The sequence below is a fragment of the Salmo trutta genome, chromosome 4, assembly GCF_901001165.1.
Source record: "Salmo trutta chromosome 4, fSalTru1.1, whole genome shotgun sequence".
Taxonomy (NCBI): Eukaryota; Metazoa; Chordata; class Actinopteri; order Salmoniformes; family Salmonidae; genus Salmo; species Salmo trutta.
This window is the reverse complement of record NC_042960.1, coordinates 58,433,689-58,453,540: the sequence shown is the minus strand read 5'-3', so window position 1 is coordinate 58,453,540 and position 19,852 is coordinate 58,433,689. Positions and strand designations below refer to the sequence as shown.

Below are 19,852 nucleotides of genomic sequence, written 5' to 3'. Positions count from 1 at the left end.
TGGACGGGCCTAACATTCTTATCAATCGCTATTATCAATAAATACACATAGTGGGGGGAAAAAGTATTTGATCCCCTGCTGATTTTGTACGTTTGGCCACTTACAAAGAAATGATCAGTCTATAATTTTTATGGTAGGTTTATATGAACAGTGAGAGACAGAATAACAAAAAAATCCAGAAAAACCCACGTCAAAAATGTTATAAAATTATTTGCATTTTAATGAGGGAAATAAATATTTGACCCCTCTGCAAAACATGACTTAGTACTTGGTGGCAAAACCCTTGTTGGCAATCACAGAGGTCAGATGTTTCTTGTAGTTGGCCACCAGGTTTGCACACATCTCAGGAGGGATTTTGTCCCACTCCTCTTTGCAGATCTTGTCCAAGTCATTAAGTTTTCGAGGTTGACGTTTGGCAACTCGAACCTTCAGCTCCCTCCACAGATTTTCTATGGGATTAAGGTCTGGAGACTGGCTAGGCCACTCCAGGACCTTAATGTGCTTCTTCTTGAGCCACTCCTTTGTTGCCTTGGCCATGTGTTTTGGGTCATTGTCATGCTGGAATACCCATCCACGACCCATTTTCAATGCCCTCGCTGAGGGAAGGAGGTTTTCACCCAAGATTTGACAGTACATGGCCCCGTCAAATGATGCGGTGAAGTTGTCCTGTCCCCTTAGCAGAAAAACACCCCCAAAGCATAATGTTTCCACCTCCATGTTTGACGGTGGGGATGGTGTTCTTGGGGTCATAGGCAGCATTCCTCCTCTTCCAAACACGGCGAGTTGAGTTGATGCCAAAGAGCTCCATTTTGGTCTCATCTGACCACAACACTTTCACCAGTTGTCCTCTGAATCATTCAGATTGCCAATGAACAAACTTCAGACGGGCATGTATATGTATTCTTGAGCAGGGGGACCTTGCGGGCACTGCAGGATTTCAGTCCTTCACGGCGTAGTGTGTTACCAATTGTTTTCTTGGTGACTATGGTCCCAGCTGCCTTGAGATCATTGACAAGATCCTCCCGTGTAGTTCTGGGCTGATTCCTCACCGTTATCATGATCATTGCAACTCCACGAGGTGAGATCTTGCATGGAGCCCCAGGCCGAGGGAGATTGACAGTTCTTTTGTGTTTCTTGCATTTGCTAATAATCGCACAAAATGTTGTCACCTTCTCACTAAGCTGCTTGGCGATGGTCTTGTAGCCCATTCCAGCCTTGTGTAGGTCTACAATCTTGTCCCTGACATCCTTGGAGGGCTCTTTGGTCTTGGCCATGGTGGAGAGTTAGGAATCTGATTGATTGATTGCTTCTGTGGACAGGTGTCTTTTATACAGGTAACAAGCTGCGGTAGGGAGCACTCCCTTTAAGAGTGTGCTCCTAATCTCAGCTTGTTACCTGTATAAAAGACACCTGGGAGCCAGAAATCTTTCTGATTGAGAGGGGGTCAAATACTTATTTCTCTCATTAAAATGCAAATCAATTTATAAAATTTGATGTGTTTTTCTGGATTTTTTTGTTGTTATTCTGTCTCTCACTGTTCAAATAAACCTAACATTAAAATTATAGACTGATAATTTCTTTGTCAGTGGGCAAACATACAAAATCAGCAGGGGATCAAATACTTTTTTCCCCCACTGTATTTAAATGCATATATTTGTTTTCTGTCAAACAATGTATTGATTGTTTTTCCATCAAACATTGTATGCATACCAATGCCCTTATTGAAAGTATATTGGTTCATAATCCATATTTTACATTCCTTGCCTCAAATAATTAAGAAATGATTAATGAATACTCTCATTAAACCTTTCCATTCCAAACGTACACTCTAACCCCTCCCTCCCTACAGTGTTGACAGCGCTCCCGGCACTGGCCATGGCCCCCCAGGCCAAGGTGGAGTCTCCATCCTCATCCCCCTCCCCGGGGCTGGTGAACGGGGGGCTGGAGGTGTCTGGGGTCAGGGAGGGCCAGAGGACATGGCTTTACCTGGAGGAGACGGCCAACAGCCTGCTGAGCACGGTGCAGCAGCTCAAGGCACTGATCGACCAGGCCAAGCAGGCCTGCCACTGCCAGGCAGGCCAGGATGCCTTCAGCCAGGACAAGATCCACGGCAGCAGGAAGGAGGTGAGGGGACTGGAGGAGACCCTAGTAGTTAGTCCAGGGTCATGGTCATTAGGGCACAATGTAGTGAAAAGTTTTCGCACTGTAGCATTTTCTTCTGTTTTGTGCCTATTGAACATGACCAAGAGGAAATGCTGGGTGTCTTGAGATGTTGTTTTTTTAATGAATTTTAGTTTGACTTCTATTTGCGGTCTTCCCTCCTGCAGTGTACTCTCACCCAGCCCTTCCAGAGTCAGATATCATTCCAGCACCCAGACGACCCAGAGGGGAAGAGAGGCTCAGAAATCACTGAGATCATCATCAAGGTACATGGAGAGACCTCTCGCTCTCTTTCTCATTTTCCCTCTCTCTTTTTCTCTCTCTCCCTCTATCTCTCTTTTTCTCTTGGCTGTGTTCCATTCAGTCCACTAAAGAGAAAAAGCCTCTTTTATCCGGGTCTCCCCCTGGAGGATAAAACTGTCAGAGCTGGATGAAATATCACGCCTGCTACTTCACACACACAAACAATATAGATACGAGAGAAACAAACAACCTTGAAGCCACATGACTTCTCCCACATGAGAGCGTTTGTTAGATAGAATGGGGGAAATGGAACCCTGGTATCATATCAACAAAAAAGCCAGTGGTGACATTTTGTGCCTCTTGGTTCCCCTGGAGAAGCAATTTGTGGGTTGTTGTGGTATTTGTCGGGGTTTGGTTGTAAGGAATCACAAGTGGGCTATGCAGGTTATATGTCAGAGGGAATGTCTCTGGGGAACTTGTGTTTGTGCGTGGTGTGGTAACGCACTATGTGGCTGAGTAACAACAAATCAAACCTCTTCTATCATGCTAAGTATGACCTGCGTTATCTGATTTCCAGTTCATTTTCAAATCAATTCTATCCCTTTTTTAGATTGTAATTCCATTCTGTGACTTTCTCTCCCACAGCAAATGTGCGTGAACTGTGGACGGGAGGCCATGAGCCAATGCACGGGATGCCACAAGGTTAACTACTGTTCCACCTTCTGTCAGAGAAAGGTAAGACTTAACCCTCTACAGACCGTGTCACTGAACTAAGTTGTCAGGGGTCGTGCCAGCTCGGCTTCATTTCACTAAGCGTTCTGCAGGGCATAAAAGGTCTCTTAGGACCTATGAACATGTCATAAAGTCCGTTGATTGGACCACAGCCCACCACCCTCCCCACTACTGATCCCTTGTCAGTGGTGGGGGTGTGATTCAATCAAACAGCCTACTCTTAGGAACCAAAGACAGGCACAATGAGGGCAAAACATTACTTCCTGAAATTGTGTCGAGATTGAATCGCCCCCTCAACTCACCCACCACTGACCACTTGTCTCACTCCTTTAGTCTGCCTTATTCTTATTGCAGGACTGGAAGGAGCACCAGCACAACTGCTGCCAGACCAGTGGGGCTGTGGCTATCCAGGAGGAGGTGCCCATGTCAACCATAGACATGGACAAAGTCAAGGTCTAGCAGGTATAAACACTGAAAACAGATTCTGTAAAAACAGCAAAGTCCTCCTTTCAATACCTTGGAGACTTGAGCATGGCCTCTCATTCAGAACTCAGCCAGCTGGAACTTAAGTGCTGGTGCTGCTCTTTTGAATACATCAAAGATAGTTGCTAGACTTTGTCATGTCCCTAGAGCATGCATTTGATGATAGCTGGGATTTATTTTACACCAGAGGTTTTGCAGTATGCTATTACATTGTCTCCTGTCTGAAGAAATAAATGTGAAGATTTTGACTCCTGGAAACACTACATTACACCCCAGGAACTCTGTCATTGTGTTTCCTCTAACAAATGCAGCTCAGAGGCCTGTGTGCTTCAGATGATCAAGTATTTGAAGAGTAGTGTTTGCTTCTCTCACTAGACACTGGTGTCTAGTTAGATTTGTAGATGTATCCTGGAAACCAGACGATTATTGAATGACTGTACGTTTCAAATGTATTCCACTACCAGGGTTTAAAACCACAGAATGCCTGTTGCCGAAAAAAGACTTGCTCTAACAATACATTTATTTTATTTAAGATGTTTTATGTATTACATTGGCTCTGTCCTACGTTGAATGGAGCAGGACAGGCTGGTAAACAACAGTAGGTTTTATATAAAACACACAATGACAAATCAATGACCTTGTCGATTGTCCTCTTGCTTGTTCCCAGTGACTGCCTGCTGGGAGAGGTTACGGGATGTAATGACCTAAATAATTCTGCAAAGTCACATTGATATGTAATGACTCTACTGAGAATTTCACACGGCTTGTCATTTTAACAGATTTTCTATGTAACTTGCAACAAACCTGCAAACTGAAAACGCATTTCAAACCAGCTTGCTTTGGGTTTGACTGGGTGAAAATATGTTTTGATTACATTGCAACACAGCAATACAGTCAATGCATTTTCAACACATTTTTCATTTTTACATTTCCACAAGGATATTGGCTTGAGATAGTGAATGAACTTTGCCCTGAGTCAGGAGGTCATGCAGGGCAAGAGTTGTCTGACACATAGGCAACTGGCATCCACCGACCCACTGTCTCTGTGGACATCATCTTTAAGTGTGTTACTGCCATGGTTATTATTTAGTGGATGGTGGACATTAGTGAGATTATCTGAGCTTTTCTCAGTGATAGCTGTCAACTGCCACACAGCTGCACTGATGTGGATTAATCCAATGGATTAAAGCTGTCAGGTGACGAGGAGGGGAGGATGTGCGTGCTGTGCTGCATACAGTACGACCCGCTATCTTTCTGTGAAGACCAACAACATCACTACTCACCGGAGAACTGGTATGAAAAATGAGGGTCAATTTGAGCAACAGCTACCCGTCCAAAAGAGGGTCCATTACATTGATGAATTGAGGCTGCTGTTCGGGGATTGGAAGACTTTTGAGACCCACAAATGGCCGACCCAACTTTCTGGAGTCCTCCTGACTTCCTGTGGCCTCCGGAGGGAGTAATCACAGTAAGCCCAACAACCAGGTTTTTGGGAATGAAAGGTTAATGTTATCCAGTATATTACTTTGACAGGTACATCTGTTTCAGATACAGAGATCAGTCATGTTCTCTTGTGAGGTCACCTCGACACATGCTGTTGTCACCAATGAGTTCTCTCACTCTCCCCTTCTGTTCCTCGTTTAGTTAGATTAGAGAACTAACCAAATAGAATGACTAATGGAAGAAAAATGTTCCTTATGCAGTGGAGCACTGCACAATGACCTCAGCCTCAGCTCTCCAACACTGAGCAGACAGCCTTGTCTTGTCTGGTATTGTAATCCCCTGCATCTGTCAAACTCACGCGTCACTCTCCGTATCAGGCATGAAATTACTGCTGCTGTACTGTACCGCACCGTGGCTGCCCAACCACCGCAGGGCTGAGCCTGAGTCCAAGGCACAGGGAGGGAGAGTGGAAGGAAATTAACAGTGGTTCTAATCTGATGCCTTGGACTGAGAGCCACTCTGTTGCGTTTGTCCCATTTGGTAAGGACTTCCGCTGCAAGGAAGGGGAGAGGGTGAAGGGAGAGGTGGAGGAGAAAGGGGGAGGAAATTGCAGATGGGCCCATATGGATGTGGGGAGACAAATACCCTCTACTCCACCTCTATCCCTCTCCACGTTCATGGAGGATGTATAAGCCCTCTACAATGTTTTCCCTTCTGTCCCTCCCCTCTAACCCCTAATGCTTTTCTCAAGGTAGATTTTTTTTTAAATCGTGGAGTGTTGCACACCTCAAGCACCCAAGCTAGGACTATAAATCAAAATGGCTTATGAGAAGCCTGACCAGAGGAAATAACCCTGAAAGACACTACTACTATTGGGTCGTTTGGCATTGTTATTTGGAGCCTTGTATTAGTCTTTCAAGATGAGGCTCTGGTTGGGGGTTATTTGTCAATTTTGTAGGTCTGGGAGCTCCTATGAATTCCCTCTGTCATGTAATGATTCTCTTGTATGCCTCTGATCAACACCTATCCTTAAAAGAAAAAAAATATTTGGGTTGGGTGGGTGGGTGGGGGTTACAGGTAAAATATTCATGTCAATTTACACACTTACTTTGTGTGATGTAGTGTATAAACTATGTGGACAACTGCTCGTCGAACATCTCATTCCAAAATCATTAATATGGAGTTGGTCCCCCTTTGCTGCTATAACAGCCTCCACTCTTCTGGGAAGGCTGTCCTCTAGATGTTGGGACATTGCTGCGGGGACATGCATCCATTCAGCCACAAGAGCATTAGTGAGGTCGGACACTGATGTTGTACGTTTAGGGTTGGAACGCAGTCAGCGTTCCAATTCATCCCAAAGGTGTTCAATGGAGTAGAGGTCAGGGCTCTGTACAGGCCTGTCGAGTTCTTCCACACCGATCTTGACAAATCATTTCTGTATGGACCTCGCTTTGTGCACGGGAACATTGTCATGCCGAAACAGGAAAGGGCCTTCCCCAAACTGTTGCCACAAAGTTAGAAGCACAGAATCGTCTAGAATGTCATTGTATGCTGTAGTGATAAGATTTCCCTTCACTAGAATTAAGGGGCCTAGCCCAAACCATGGAAAAAGGCCAATATTTGTCTATTGGACTGGCTGATGGTGAAGCGTGATTAATCACTCCAGAGAACAAGTTTCCACTGCTCCAGAGGCCAATGGCAGCAAGCATTACACCACTCCTGTCGATGCTTGTCATTGCGCATGGTGATCTTAGGCTTGTATGTGGCTGTTCGGCTATGGAAACCCATTTCATGAAGCTCCCAACAAACAGTTCTTGTGCTAATGTTGGAACGTCCACGCTCAACGATTTTTACAGATGCGCGCAACTCTTGGCGGCAGTAAGAAAGTCATCGCCATCTGCTCCCATTCAACAGCCTAGATTAAAATTTTTATTACTTCTAAACAAAATCACTTTTTTGGGGGTTCTCATACACTTACAATGATATTCTGATTCTTGCTTGAACAGTTGCTAAGATTTATATTTGGTTGTGATCTTTGCAAAATAACTATTTTGGATGCAGTAGTTGTTAACTAGAATGCTAAACGCTCATTGATATAGGCTGTAGCAAAAGCTAGCCAAAGAGACATTTTACTAGTGTTTTTCTTTAGTATGATGCAGTTGATTTGTGATGACAAATATTTATATTAAACAGGACATTCATATGAGCCTTAATCCAATTATAATCCAAAAGTAGTGTGAAATGCACTCATAAGCAATATGTAAATATAGGCTGGCGCAATAAGAACTCCCCCTTGTTCTGCCACCAACTTGCGCGCATCACCCTCGTGCGGCAATGTTTGCAAACACCGAAAGGGGTCTATTACGGGATGCCAAGGTCATATTTTTCCATATTCTGTTCCAGTTAAAGGGTTGTTCAGATCTGTGGACCATACTTTTTTTTATGGCTAGCTCAGAATATGAGCTTTCCAAAAGTTGTTTACATGTTATAGAGATCAGTCCTGGTGGGAGCCCAGATCATTGAGTTATAAATCCCATCATTGGATGGTTCAGTAGTTGGGTTTCCCTAAGCCAGTATAGCTGACCTAAGTAAATATTTTTAAAAAGGAGTTGCCTGGTTATGTGTTTGTCAGATCTTGGAATGTTCTCAAACAATGACTGTCCATGACATCGGCAAGGGTATGGATTCCACATTTGAGCCATGGGGGGATACAAAAGTCCACTCTGCATATGTATCGCAAGGCATTATTGTGAAATATTGGAGTATGGGCATGCCGTTTTGATTCCCAGAAATACAATATAAAGTTTGGTGCTCCTACCTATCTTTCCCTCTTTGCAAGTTTGTTCGTTTTATCTGGACTCGCTTACCTTGCCATATACACTGAGTGTACGAAACAGTAGGAATACCTGCTCTTTCCATAAGACTGACCGGGTGAAAGCCATGATCCCTTATTGATGTCACCTGTTTAAATAAACTGCAATCAGTGTAGATGAAGAGGAGGAGACAAAATATTTAAGTGCCTTTGGTAGTAGGTGGCAGGCGCACCGGTTTGAATGTGTCAAGAACTGCAATGTTGCTGTGTTTTTCACACTCAACAGTTTCTGTGTGTATCAAGAATGGTCCACCACCCAAAGGACATCCAGCCAACTTGACACAACTGTGGAAAGCATTTCGACACCCTGTAGAGTCCATGCCCTGACAAATTGAGACTGTTCTGAGGGCAAAAGGGGGTGCAACTCAATATTAGGAAGGTGTTCCTAATGTTTTGAACACTTGGTGTACATTTTGAAACCACGCTATGGATTTTATCCCAATAGCCAGAAGGGGGAGACAAGGGAAGCGTTGAACTACAGAAATTCAGCCGTGGCAGTATATTCATTTTGACAATAGATATTCTTCCGGCTCCGCTGAGGTCGGATGGAATTGAGTTGAGCGTTCTGTTAAAGTTTTTGGCAATGGTTTTATCTAAAGAAGGAAATATATCTATTCCCGAATATTTCAAATGGGAAACGATTGGGATTCCATAAGAAGAGAGAACCTCCATCGGGGGCCTGAGAGGCAGTAGGGCATCTTTGGTTAGATCTATTTCAGAACTTGAGATGGCGCTGAATTTGTCTATGATCTTCAAAGCTTTTGGGAGGAATTGAGATACTTTATCTAGACAATGTAAGATATCGTCAGTGTATAGTAAAATGATGTAATCTGTAGAAATTACACCAATATCTCTCAATTCTATCGAATTGCCTGGGCCAGGAGCGCCATAGACAATAAAAATAGGAGGGAGAAAACATGGGATCACTTAGCCTGCTACTTGGAGTTATTCTGAACGGAACAGAGCAGGTAGTGCCTTTTATTACTATGGCTGAGGGATTTTTTATGTAGTATGTTAATCATTAATGAAATTGGAGCCAAGCTCCCATATGATGTACACCTATCCTGTACCCCAGGTTATAAGCAACAACATTGCAGTGAGTCACTCACGTATTCTCCCAATGTGTTCATCTTTACTGCTGCAATTTGAGCTTTTCTATTTGGGTTGCCAGTAGGGGAGCTGGGGAAGTGTCAGTGGGGAGTAGGCACCTTGCTACCTCAGTGGATGACAAGGCCTGCATTCCAAATGGTACCCTATTCCCCAAAAGCACTGCTTTTGACTGATAGAACCTGTTGAGACATGACATTTCATATTACTATGTGTATGCTATGAATCCCTGTGGTACTGACTGCTTTCAAATCAGTGTGCACCCTGTAGGCTAGCTAGCACCTGTTGTGAGATTTGTGGTCTATTTGTGGTCCAGGCCAGGGGCACCTGAGGAAAGATTTAAGCCCAGGAGAACAGGGACACTTCTACCAGGGTGAGGCGGTCCAAAATGTGCTGCTGCTGATGCTACAGTTTCCTTTGTCATTCTGTGACCGAGTTCCATGAAGAGGTTTCAGTGGAGGAAGTCGGTGTGTAGGAGGACGCACTATTCATTTATCTCATTATAGTTAGGTGGCTTACTTCTAACTCCTTTGTCTAGACTTGTTTGTTTGGGTTTGGACCCTGTGTGAATTTGTAACCCTTTCAGGAAAAGTGCTTCTGGATTTTTTTTAAAGAATTTGTCACCATATAGAGTGACTTTGAGCATTTATCCCAGTTATTAGTGCCTGTCGTCTGGATAAACCCAGCTGGAAAGGCCAATATGAAGAAAAAAACATCTGAGACACCTCCGTCTCTCATACAAGCCACACAATGGCATCGAAAAATGAACAAAGAGAGACAGAAACTTCCCTCTGAAGTTTGGTCTTTGAGAGCCCAGCGTTGTGAAGATGCGCTTTGGACCTGGACATCAACTTGTCTGTGCTTGCTAAGCAGGGTTGAGTATCCCAGCTGTCATTTGATGTTATCCTTTATTTCAAGAGTAGCTTCGCCTCCACATTTCTCGTTATTGCTGACATAAACACTCACCCCACTCCAGTAGTTACTTTGGATCATGGGGAGGTCGGGAGGGAGTTAGAGTCGTTGTCCTGGGCCATCTGTTGGCAGACAGTCCGATGCTTTGTGATTGTAATGAGAGATGACACACTCAGGTCTACTTAAAAGCTTGGGAGTGAGACACCCACTTCCTTCTCTGTCCACCCACCTCCACAATTTCACCTCCATAATCACATTTTACAGCAGTCCTATCCAAAGATTTTTCTTCTCTGCTTTCTCTCCATTCTCCTAGTTGAGATAGACTTGAATATCTTTGAATAAAATACGCATCAGCTGTCTTGGAGGAGAGTGAAGAAGAATGTCATAGTGTAATCGAGACCTTTTCATGAAGAGGCGTGTGAAAAACATTAAACCTTTCAACTCACACAGCCGTTATGTGTTCATAGATATACAGGGTGATTACCATTTCTGGTCACTCTTCTGAATGCCCTCAATTGGAGTTGACTTTTATGTTAGCACATAAACGCTAGTTTACCCTACCCTGATTTTGAAATGGGACTAATGTTTTTGGCCTCTGTCTTCACCTGATGTTGTTGCTTGGCTAACCTCTGTCATCCACCTGTGGCTAATGGACCAATCATCCTGGGGGGGAGAAGCGTGTGGATTTAAATTACTCTCTCAATACCTGTCACACTGCAAGCAGATGGTGTCTGAAATTGCTCCATCATATTTAATCCTCCCTCCCAAAGCTTTCTCCTTGGGTTTGAACCATGACACTCTATTTAGTTATTTTTCGTGTCTTGGATACATGATTTGAGCTGCTAGGCAACACAGAGGAAACTTTCTTTGTTCTTTTTCCCTTTCAGTTGACCACTTCTCAGTTTGTCAAAGCCTCAATTTCCGTACAGGCGTAAGGGATATTTTTTAAAGAGGTTTCCTTTTGTTGTGACGATCTTTATCAGACTAAGTCAGGAGTCATCTCAGGATTTGCAGTATAGTCGTGGTTGTGTGGAGGATTATATTTTTTTGTCGATGAGAGGTAGGTGTGGTGGCGTGTGGTATGTTTTTAACCCTGGTCCTCAATGTTCAGAAGTCCTCATTTTAAGTGAAAAAACATTTAATCTTAAAGATTCATTTGGTACACATTCAGTTACCTCTAACAACCTCAGAAATGGCTTCTATTTCTGAATATCTTTTTCAGTTGAAGGGATTCAATGCTATTCCTCACCACAAAGATTTCCACAATAAACATTGAAACGGCATATGGCCAGCTCACAAACAAACATTGCTGTCACAATAAGATCAATCACAAGCGTAAATCAACAGAAACAATTATGTACAAAAATAAAATCCCAATTGGAAGAAAAATATGCAATGACAAGATATACTGTACAGCAAAGCTCAGATTTGATACCGTCACATCTATACAATGGTATTGTTTGTGCTTTCTTGTCCATTTATTGGTGGCGGTGGCTTACCCTGGCCCCAGATATGTTTGTGCTGTGTTGCCAACTCACGTTGCCATAGGAGTTGACCATAAGAGTTTGTGAGACAGCACAAACAGATCTGGAACCAGGCTAGCTGTGCCGTTTTATCTACCGGTATGTACAGCAGCTGTGGATGAATTTCTTGAAGTAGTTCCTGAACTCTGTGTTGAAGACTGTGTAGATGATGGGGTTGAGGGCGCTGTTGACGTAGCCCAGCCAGGTGACAATGCTCATCAGGGCGGGGGGGATGAAGCAGGTGGCACACAGGGCCCGCATGGTGTGGACCACGAAGAACGGGGTCCAGCAGAACAGGAAGACACCTGGGATGGAATAGACACACACACACACACACACACAGAGGCAGTCAGGCACATACACAAGCGCACAAATGCAGGAAGGCACATGGGAACAAGTGTAGGAAAACATGCACACAGGTACGCACAGGCAGAACGGCACGAATGGGCGCACACACAAAGAGGGAGGTTTAGATTTCGTAAACCACAGGGATCGCAGTAAAATTACACCTCTAAGACTTCTCTCATTTATGAAAGGATTGTATGTCAGTTTAACACAGGCTTGAAACTTTATTGCTACGCTTACGTTCCAAATGGCACCCTTTCTCCTTTATAGTGCTCTACTTTTTGATCAGGGCCCAAAGAGCTTTGGTGAAAAGTAGTGCACTTTATAGGGAACAGGGTGCCATTTGGAACGCAACCTACATTTAATAAAACTGGAATTGCTCAATAGATCATGAGTCTTACTTTGAGGACATGAATGAGCGGCCAATGGAAAAAGATATAACTAGCAATAACGATCAAGTCGAACACAATCAAAATCAAAGACTGAGCCCAGAACTACTGTAAGCCGCCCCCCTCTTAAAGCCCCATCCAGATGAATGTATTTCAGATTGAGGTAGCCTGAAGAGGCACTGCTGAATAGATTCTACACATCACTGAGAGCTCAATTACATATACATCATGAAGTGTGATCATATCCCCATGGTGTCATATAGATGTGATTAAAAAAAAAAAGTGCTAAAAAAAATGTTAACGTGTCATTTCCTATCAGCGTGACGCGACTGGTAATAAAACGGAACCGATCTGTATTGTAAGTAGGAAAATTACATTTTCAATCAAAGACATACCCATACATAAACCAATTGCTCATACAGGAGCAAAGTGTATTGGGTGAATACTTCAGATATAAGCAGAACCTTGCCAGATCAAATGATGTTTGTACGTAAAGAAGTATACCTGCAGAAAAATGAGAAGGGTGTATACAGGTGTAGGGTGTATATATATATTATATATATATATATGATATATATATGATAAACTGCGCTACAAATGCTCCTCCACCACCGTTCGAACTACACCAGTCAGCCAGCTTCCCTGCCTAGCCCCCGCTCGGCTGAATAATTCAGAAATGCTGATGAGATTTCTATTAATAATCTAGAATGGAGGTTAGGATGAGTGATGGATCAGAAACAAACTGTTCCATCCTGCATGGGGAGGTCTGGGTTCCATCCAAAATGGCACCCTATTCCCTATATAGTGCACTACTTCTGATCATAGCCATATGGGCCCTGTTCAAATGTAGTGCACTTTATAGGGAATAGGGTGTCATTTGGGACATATCCCTGCTCTGAGCACCAACTCTCTCTGGAAGCTGGGCTTTCCTTTCTCCGACTCATTCACTTACTGTGGAGGGAGGGCTTTGGTTGAACAACTGAATGTGAGGCAGAAATAGCATTTGATTTTTTTCCATCGGTTCAGCATTCCTCAGAGAAGCTCAAGCTGCGAATAAAGTCTCCTAGTCATCTAATGTAGGTCCCTCAGGAGCGTGAATAAGATAGTCTTATCCAATGTAATGTAGAGTTCCTTCCCACCAGACATCTACCTTGGTTTGTGTTTGAACCATTGAATAATATTAGAGATATCCATCACTCCTGCCATTCCCCTCTGGCTGGGCCAAGGAGAGACCCTTGGGGTTTTTTCACACACAATACCCCATAATGACAAAGTGAAAACGTTTTTAGACATTTTTGCAAATGTAATGAACATACAAAAGTTTACATACACTTAGGTTGGAGTCATTAAAAACTGTTTTTCAACCACTCCACAAATTTCTTGTTAACAAACTATAGTTTTGGCAAATTGGTTAGGACATCTACTTTGTGCATGACACAAGTAATTTTTCCAACAATTGTTTAGAGGCAGATTATTTCACTCTATCACAATTCCAGTGGGTCAGAAGTTTACATACAGTAAGTTGACTGTGACTTTAAACAGCTTGGAATATGCCAGAAATTGATGTCATGGCTTTAGAAGCTTCTGATAGGCTAATTGACATCATTTGGAGGTGTACCTGTGGATGTATTTCAAGGCCTACCTTCAAACTCAGTGCCTCTGCTTGACATCATGGGAACATCAAAAGAAATCAAGACCTCAGAACAAGAATTGTAGACCTCCACAAGTCTGGTTCATCCTTGGGAGCAATTTCCAAACGCTTGAAGGTACCACGTTCATCTGTACAAACAATAGTACGCAAGTATAAACACCATGGAACCATGCAGCCGTCATACCGCTCAGGAAGGAGATGCGTTCTGTCTCCTAGAAATGAATGTACTTTGGTGCGAAAAGTGAAAATCAATCCCAGAACAACAGCAAAGGACCTTGTGAAGATGCTGGAGGAAACAGGTACAAAAGTATCTATATCCACAGTAAAATGAGTCCTATATCGACATAACCTGAAAGTTAAAGCTTGGTCGCAAATGGGTCTTCCAAATGGACAATGACCCCAAGCATACTTCCAAAGTTGTGGCAAAATGGCTTAAGGACAACAAAGTCAAGGTATTGGAGTGGACATCACAAAGCCGTGACCTCAATCCTATAGAAAATGTGTGGGCAGAACTGAAAAGGCGCGTGCGAGCAAGGAGGCCTACAAACCTGACTCAGTTACACCACCTCTGTCAGGAGGAATGGGTAAGAATTCATCCAACTTATTGTGGGAAGCTTGTGGAACGCTACACAAAATGTTTGACCCAAGTTAAACAATTTAAAGGCAATGCTACCAAATACTAATTGAGTGTATGTAAACTTCTGACCCACTTCGAACGTGATGAAATAAATAAAAGCTGAAATAAATCATTCTCGCTACTATTATTCTGACATTTCACATTCTTAAAATAAAGTGGTGATCCTAACTGACCCAAGACAGGGACTTTTTACGAAGATTAAATGTCAGGAATTGTGAAAAACTCAGTTTAAATGTATTTGGCTTCGGTGTATGTAAACTTCCGACTTCAACTGTATATACAGTACCAGTTAAATGTTTGGACACACCTACTCATTCAAGAGGTTTTCTTTATTTTTACTAGGTGAAGCTGTTTGAGAGAATGCCAAGTGTGCAAAGCTGTCATCTCGGCGAAGGGTGGCTACTTTGAAGAATCTCAAATATAAAATATATTTTGATTTAACACTTTTTGGGTTACTACATGATTCCATATGTGTTATGTTGATGTCTTCACTATTATTCTACAATGTAGAAAATAGTAAAAATAAAGAATAACCTTTTGAATGAGTAGGTGTATCTAAACTTTTGACGTGTGTGTGTGGTGTGTGTGTGTATATTGTAATTTATTTATTTTTTGCTCAGAAAACTTGGGGGGCCAAATAAAACCACCTGCGAAATCCGTCCCGTGGGCTACCAGTTGGGAAACCTGTCATAGGTCGTCTTAATATAAACCCCCAGGGCCAGGATTAGGAAGCCTTATCTAATGGAATAATGTGTTTCTGGGTTTCTGAGTCAGTTCTGACCAGACAGCTCCATCACTCCTGCTATTTGGAGTTGTTGTAGATCCATTCTCACCTCCTACTATTAAATAAAGAAAAGGATGTAAGGCTTGAGTGAGGCTGGTTGAAATGGTGTCTTTTCTCCAAGAGTCCCCTATTTTCAGACACCACCTGACTTTGAGGCATGTATTAGTCTTTTCCCCACATAACTATTTATTTACAATGCAGGCTACTACTGTAGTGTAAGTTACTATTTCTGTTCGTATCCTGATTCAGATAAGATCAACTGTTATTTCAAATATATTTCATTGACTTCAAATGAAATTTTATTAGTCACATGCGCTGAATACAACAGGTGTAGACCTTACAGTGAAATGCTTACTTACAAGCCCTTAACCAACAATGCAGTTAAAATAAGGATGAGAATAAGAGATAAAAGTAACAAATAATAAAAGAGCAGCAGTAAAATAACAATAGCAAGACTATATACAGGGGGGTACCGGTACAGAGTCAATGTGTGGGGGCACCGGTTAGTCGAGGTAGTATATACATGTAGGTAGAGTTATTAAAGTGACTATGCACAGATGGCAACAGAGAGTAGCAGTGGGGTGGGGGGGCACTGCAAATAGTCTGGGTAGCCATTTGACTAGATGTTCAGGAGTCTTATGGCTTGGGTGTAGAAGCTGTTTAGAAGCCTCTTGGACCTAGACTTGGCGCTCCGGTACCGCTTGCCGTGCAGTAGCAAAGAGAACAGTCTATGACTAGGGTGGCTGGAGTCTTTGACAAATTTTACATTTACATTTTAGTCATTTAGCAGACGCTCTTATCCAGAGCAACTTACAGTAGTGAATACATACATTTCATTTCTCTTTTTTTTCTTTTTTTGTACTGGCCCCCCGTGGGAATCAAACCCACAACCCTGGCGTTGCACACACCATGCTGGCGTTGCAAACACCATGCTCTACCAACTGAGCCACAGGGAAGACATATGGCCGTCTTATTATAAACCCCCAGGGCCAGGATACTATTTTTAAGGCCTTCCTCTGACACCGCCAGGTATAGAGGTCCTGGATGGCGGGAAGCTTGGCCCCAGTGATGTACTGGGCCGTTCCCACTACTCCCGGTAGTGCCTTGCGGTCGGAGACCGAGCAGTTGCCATACCAGGCAGTGATGCAACCAGTCAGGATGCTCTCGATGATGCAGCTGTAGAACCTTTTGAGGATCTGAGGACCCATGCCAAATCTTTTCAGTCTCCCGAGGGGGAATAGGTTTTGTTGTGCCCTCTTCACATTGACTTTCGTTGACCCTTGAACACAGGGTTTGAAATACTCCCTGATAGCTCCCTCAAATTCCATACTATAGGCCACGCTTCAGTTCTGACATGCCTTTTCAGTGAATTCACCAACTCCATTAATCTACATCATCCCCGGATAGATGGACTTTCTCTCTTTCTCCCCGCTCCTTCCCCTCTCCCCTTATATTTCTCTCCCTTTTTCTCTCTCTGTCCTAGTAGACTCATTTAGCTCTGTATTTGTGTTTATTTTTTATTTATTTCACCTTTATTTAACCAGGTAGGCTAGTTGAGAACAAGTTCTCATTTGCAACTGCGACCTGGCCAAGATAAAGCATAGCAATTCGACACATACAACAACACAGAGTTTTACATGGAATAAACAAAACATAGTCAATAATACAGTAGGAGAAAAGAAAAGAAAAAGTCTATATACAGAGAGTGCAAATGAGGTAAGATAAGGGATTTAAGGCAATAAATAGGCCATGGTGGCGAAGTAATTACAATACAGCAATTAAACACTGGAATGGTAGATGTGCAGAAGATGAATGTGCAAGTAGAGATACTGGGGTGCAAAGGAGCAAAATAAATAAATAAATACAGGATGGGGATGAGGTAGGTAGATGGAGGGGCTGTTTACAGATGGGCTATGTACAGGTGCAGTGATCTGTGAGCTGCTCTGACAGCTGGTGCTTAAAGCTAGTGAGGGAGATATGAGTCTCCAGCTTCAGAGATTTTTGCAATTCGTTCCAGTCATTGGCAGCAGAGAACTGGAAGGAAAGACGACCAAAGAATGAATTGGCTTTGGGGGTGACCAGTGAGATATATTTGCTGGTGTGCGTGCTACGAGTGGGTGCTGCTATGGTGACCAGTGAGCTGAGATAAGGCGGGGCTTTACCTAGCAGAGACTTGCAGATAACCTGTAGCCAGTGGGTTTGGCGACGAGTATGAAGCGAGGGCCAACCAACGAGAGCGTACAGGTCGCAATGGTGGGTAATGTATGGGGCTTTGGTGACAGAACGGATGGCACTGTGATAGACTGCATCCAATTTGTTGAGTAGAGTGTTTGAGGCTATTTTATAGATGACATCACCGAAGTCGAGGATCGGTAGGATGGTCAGCCGTAGAGAAATGCTTATTGAAATTCTCAATTATAGTGGATTTATCGGTGGTAAGTGTTTCCTAGCCTCAGAGCAGTGGGCAGCTGGGAGGAGGTGCTCTTATTCTCCATGGACTTTACAGTGTCCCAGAACTTTTTTGAGTTAGTACTACATAATGCAAATTTCTGTTTGAAAAAGCTAGCCTTAGCTTTCCTAACTGCCTGTGTATATTTGTTCCTTACTTCCCTGAAAAGTTGCATATCACGGGGGCTATTCGATGCTAATGCAGAATGCCACAGGATGTTTTGTGCTGGTCAAGGGCAGACAGGTCTGGATTGAACCATGGACTTTATCTATTCCTAGTTCTACATTTTTTGAATGGGGCATGCTTATTTAAGATGGTGAGGAAGGCACTTTTAAAGAATAGCCAGGCATCCTCTACTGATGGGATGAGGTCAATGTCATTCCAGGATACCCCGGCCAGGTTGATTAGAAAGGCCTGCTCGCAGAAGTGTTTTAGGGAGCGTTTGACAGTGATGAGGGGTGGTCGTTTGGTCGCAGACCCATTACGGATGCAGGCAATGAGGCAGTGATCGCTGAGATCTTGATTGAAAACAGCAGAGGTGTATTTGGAGGGCGAGTTATTTAGGATGACATCTATGAGGGTGCCCGTGTTTACGGATTTGGGGTTGTACCTGGTAGGTTCATTGATAATTTGTGTGAGATTGAGGGCATCAAGTTTAGATTGTAGGATGGCCGGGGTGTTAAGCATGTCATAGTTTAGGTCACCTAGCAGCACGAGCTCTGAAGATAGATGGGGGGCAATCAATTCGCATATGGTATCGAGGGCACAGGTGGGGGCAGAGGGAGGTCTATAGCAAGCGGCAACAGTGAGAGACTTGTTTCTGGAAAGGTGAATTTTTAGAAGTAGAAGCTCGAATTGTTTGGGTACAGACTTGGATAGTAATACAGAACTCTGCAGGCTATCTTTGCAGTAGATTGCAACACCGCCCCCTTTGGCAGTTCTATCTTGGCGGAAAACGTTATAGTTAGTGATGGAGATTTCAGGGTTTTTGGTGGTCTTCCTAAGCCAGGATTCAGACACGGCTAAGACATCCGGGTTGGCAGAGTGTGCTAAAGCAGTGAGTAAAACAAACTTAGGGAGTAGGCTTCTAATGTTAACATGCATGAAACCAAGGCTTTAACGGTTACAGAAGTCAACAAATGAGAGCAGCTGGGGAGTGGGAGTGGAGCTAGGCACTGCAGGACCTGGATTAACCTCTACATCACTAGAGGAACAGAGGAGAAGTTGGATAAGGGTACGGCTAAAGGCTATACGAACTGGCCGCCTAGCACGTTCGGAACAGAGAGTAAAAGGAGCAGGTTTCTGGGCATGATAGCATAGACTCAAGGCATAGTGTACAGACAAAGGTAAGGTAGGATGTGAGTACATTGGAGGTAAACCTAGGCATTGAGTAATGATGAGAGAGATATAGTCTCTAGAGACGTTTAAACCAGGTGATGTCATCGCATATGTAGGAGGTGGAACAACATGGTTGGTTAAGGCATATTGAGCAGGGCTAGAGGCTCTACAGTGAAATATGACAGTAATCCCTAACTAGGACAGTAATGGACGAGGCATATTGATATTAGAGAGAGGCATGCGTAGCCAAGTGAACATATGGGTCCAAGCTAGCAGTTAGCAGACTGGGGCTGGCAAGCTAGCAGTTAGCAGACCGGGTTAGCAAGCAAGCAGTTAGCAGACCGGGGCAAGCAAGCGGGGCAAGCAGACCGGGGCAAGCAAGCGTCCCCCAAAGGCAGTTAGCCTTTGGGGGACTACAGGATTGTCTCTCCGGCTTAAAGCAGGCAGACAACTTTTCAAGGGGGAAACTGCATTAAAGAATGTGTGATATGCTAGAAGCGCCCTTGCTCCGGATAATTGTAATTTACATTTGGTAATACATTACCCTGTCTTTTTGTAGCGCAGAATCTTATTTGTTTTCTGAGCTTTAGCATTGAATGTTGACACATCCATTAACTGAAATTTATTGAAAAGGAAATACAGAAATATCATAAATATTCACACCCCTGAGTAAATACTTTGTAGAAGCACCTTTGGCAGCAATTACATCTGTAAGTCTTTCTGAGTCAGTCTCTAAGAACTTTCCTCACCTGGATGGTGCAACATTTGCCCATTTATTGTTTTC

At 43.4% G+C, this 19,852-nt stretch overlaps 2 protein-coding genes across 3 annotated transcripts in view; one reads left to right on the top strand and one right to left on the bottom strand.

The window, feature by feature from the left end:
• deaf1 (DEAF1 transcription factor) overlaps positions 1-4,251 on the top strand; it is a 29,227-nt gene extending 24,976 nt beyond the window's left edge. For both annotated transcript variants that reach the window (XM_029751511.1, XM_029751512.1), the window contains exons 10-13: positions 1,850-2,124; positions 2,328-2,426; positions 3,049-3,138; positions 3,490-4,251. In XM_029751511.1, coding sequence (XP_029607371.1) covers positions 1,850-2,124; positions 2,328-2,426; positions 3,049-3,138; positions 3,490-3,594 — 569 coding nt within the window. In that variant the 3' untranslated portion in view covers positions 3,595-4,251. The remainder of the gene's footprint in view (positions 1-1,849; positions 2,125-2,327; positions 2,427-3,048; positions 3,139-3,489) is intronic.
• Positions 4,252-10,816: 6,565 nt separating this feature from the next.
• The window catches only part of LOC115192719 (D(4) dopamine receptor-like), a 28,166-nt gene continuing 19,130 nt past the window's right edge, over positions 10,817-19,852 (bottom strand). The window contains exon 4 of the mRNA XM_029751510.1: positions 10,817-11,780. Coding sequence (XP_029607370.1) covers positions 11,569-11,780 — 212 coding nt within the window. The 3' untranslated portion in view covers positions 10,817-11,568. The remainder of the gene's footprint in view (positions 11,781-19,852) is intronic.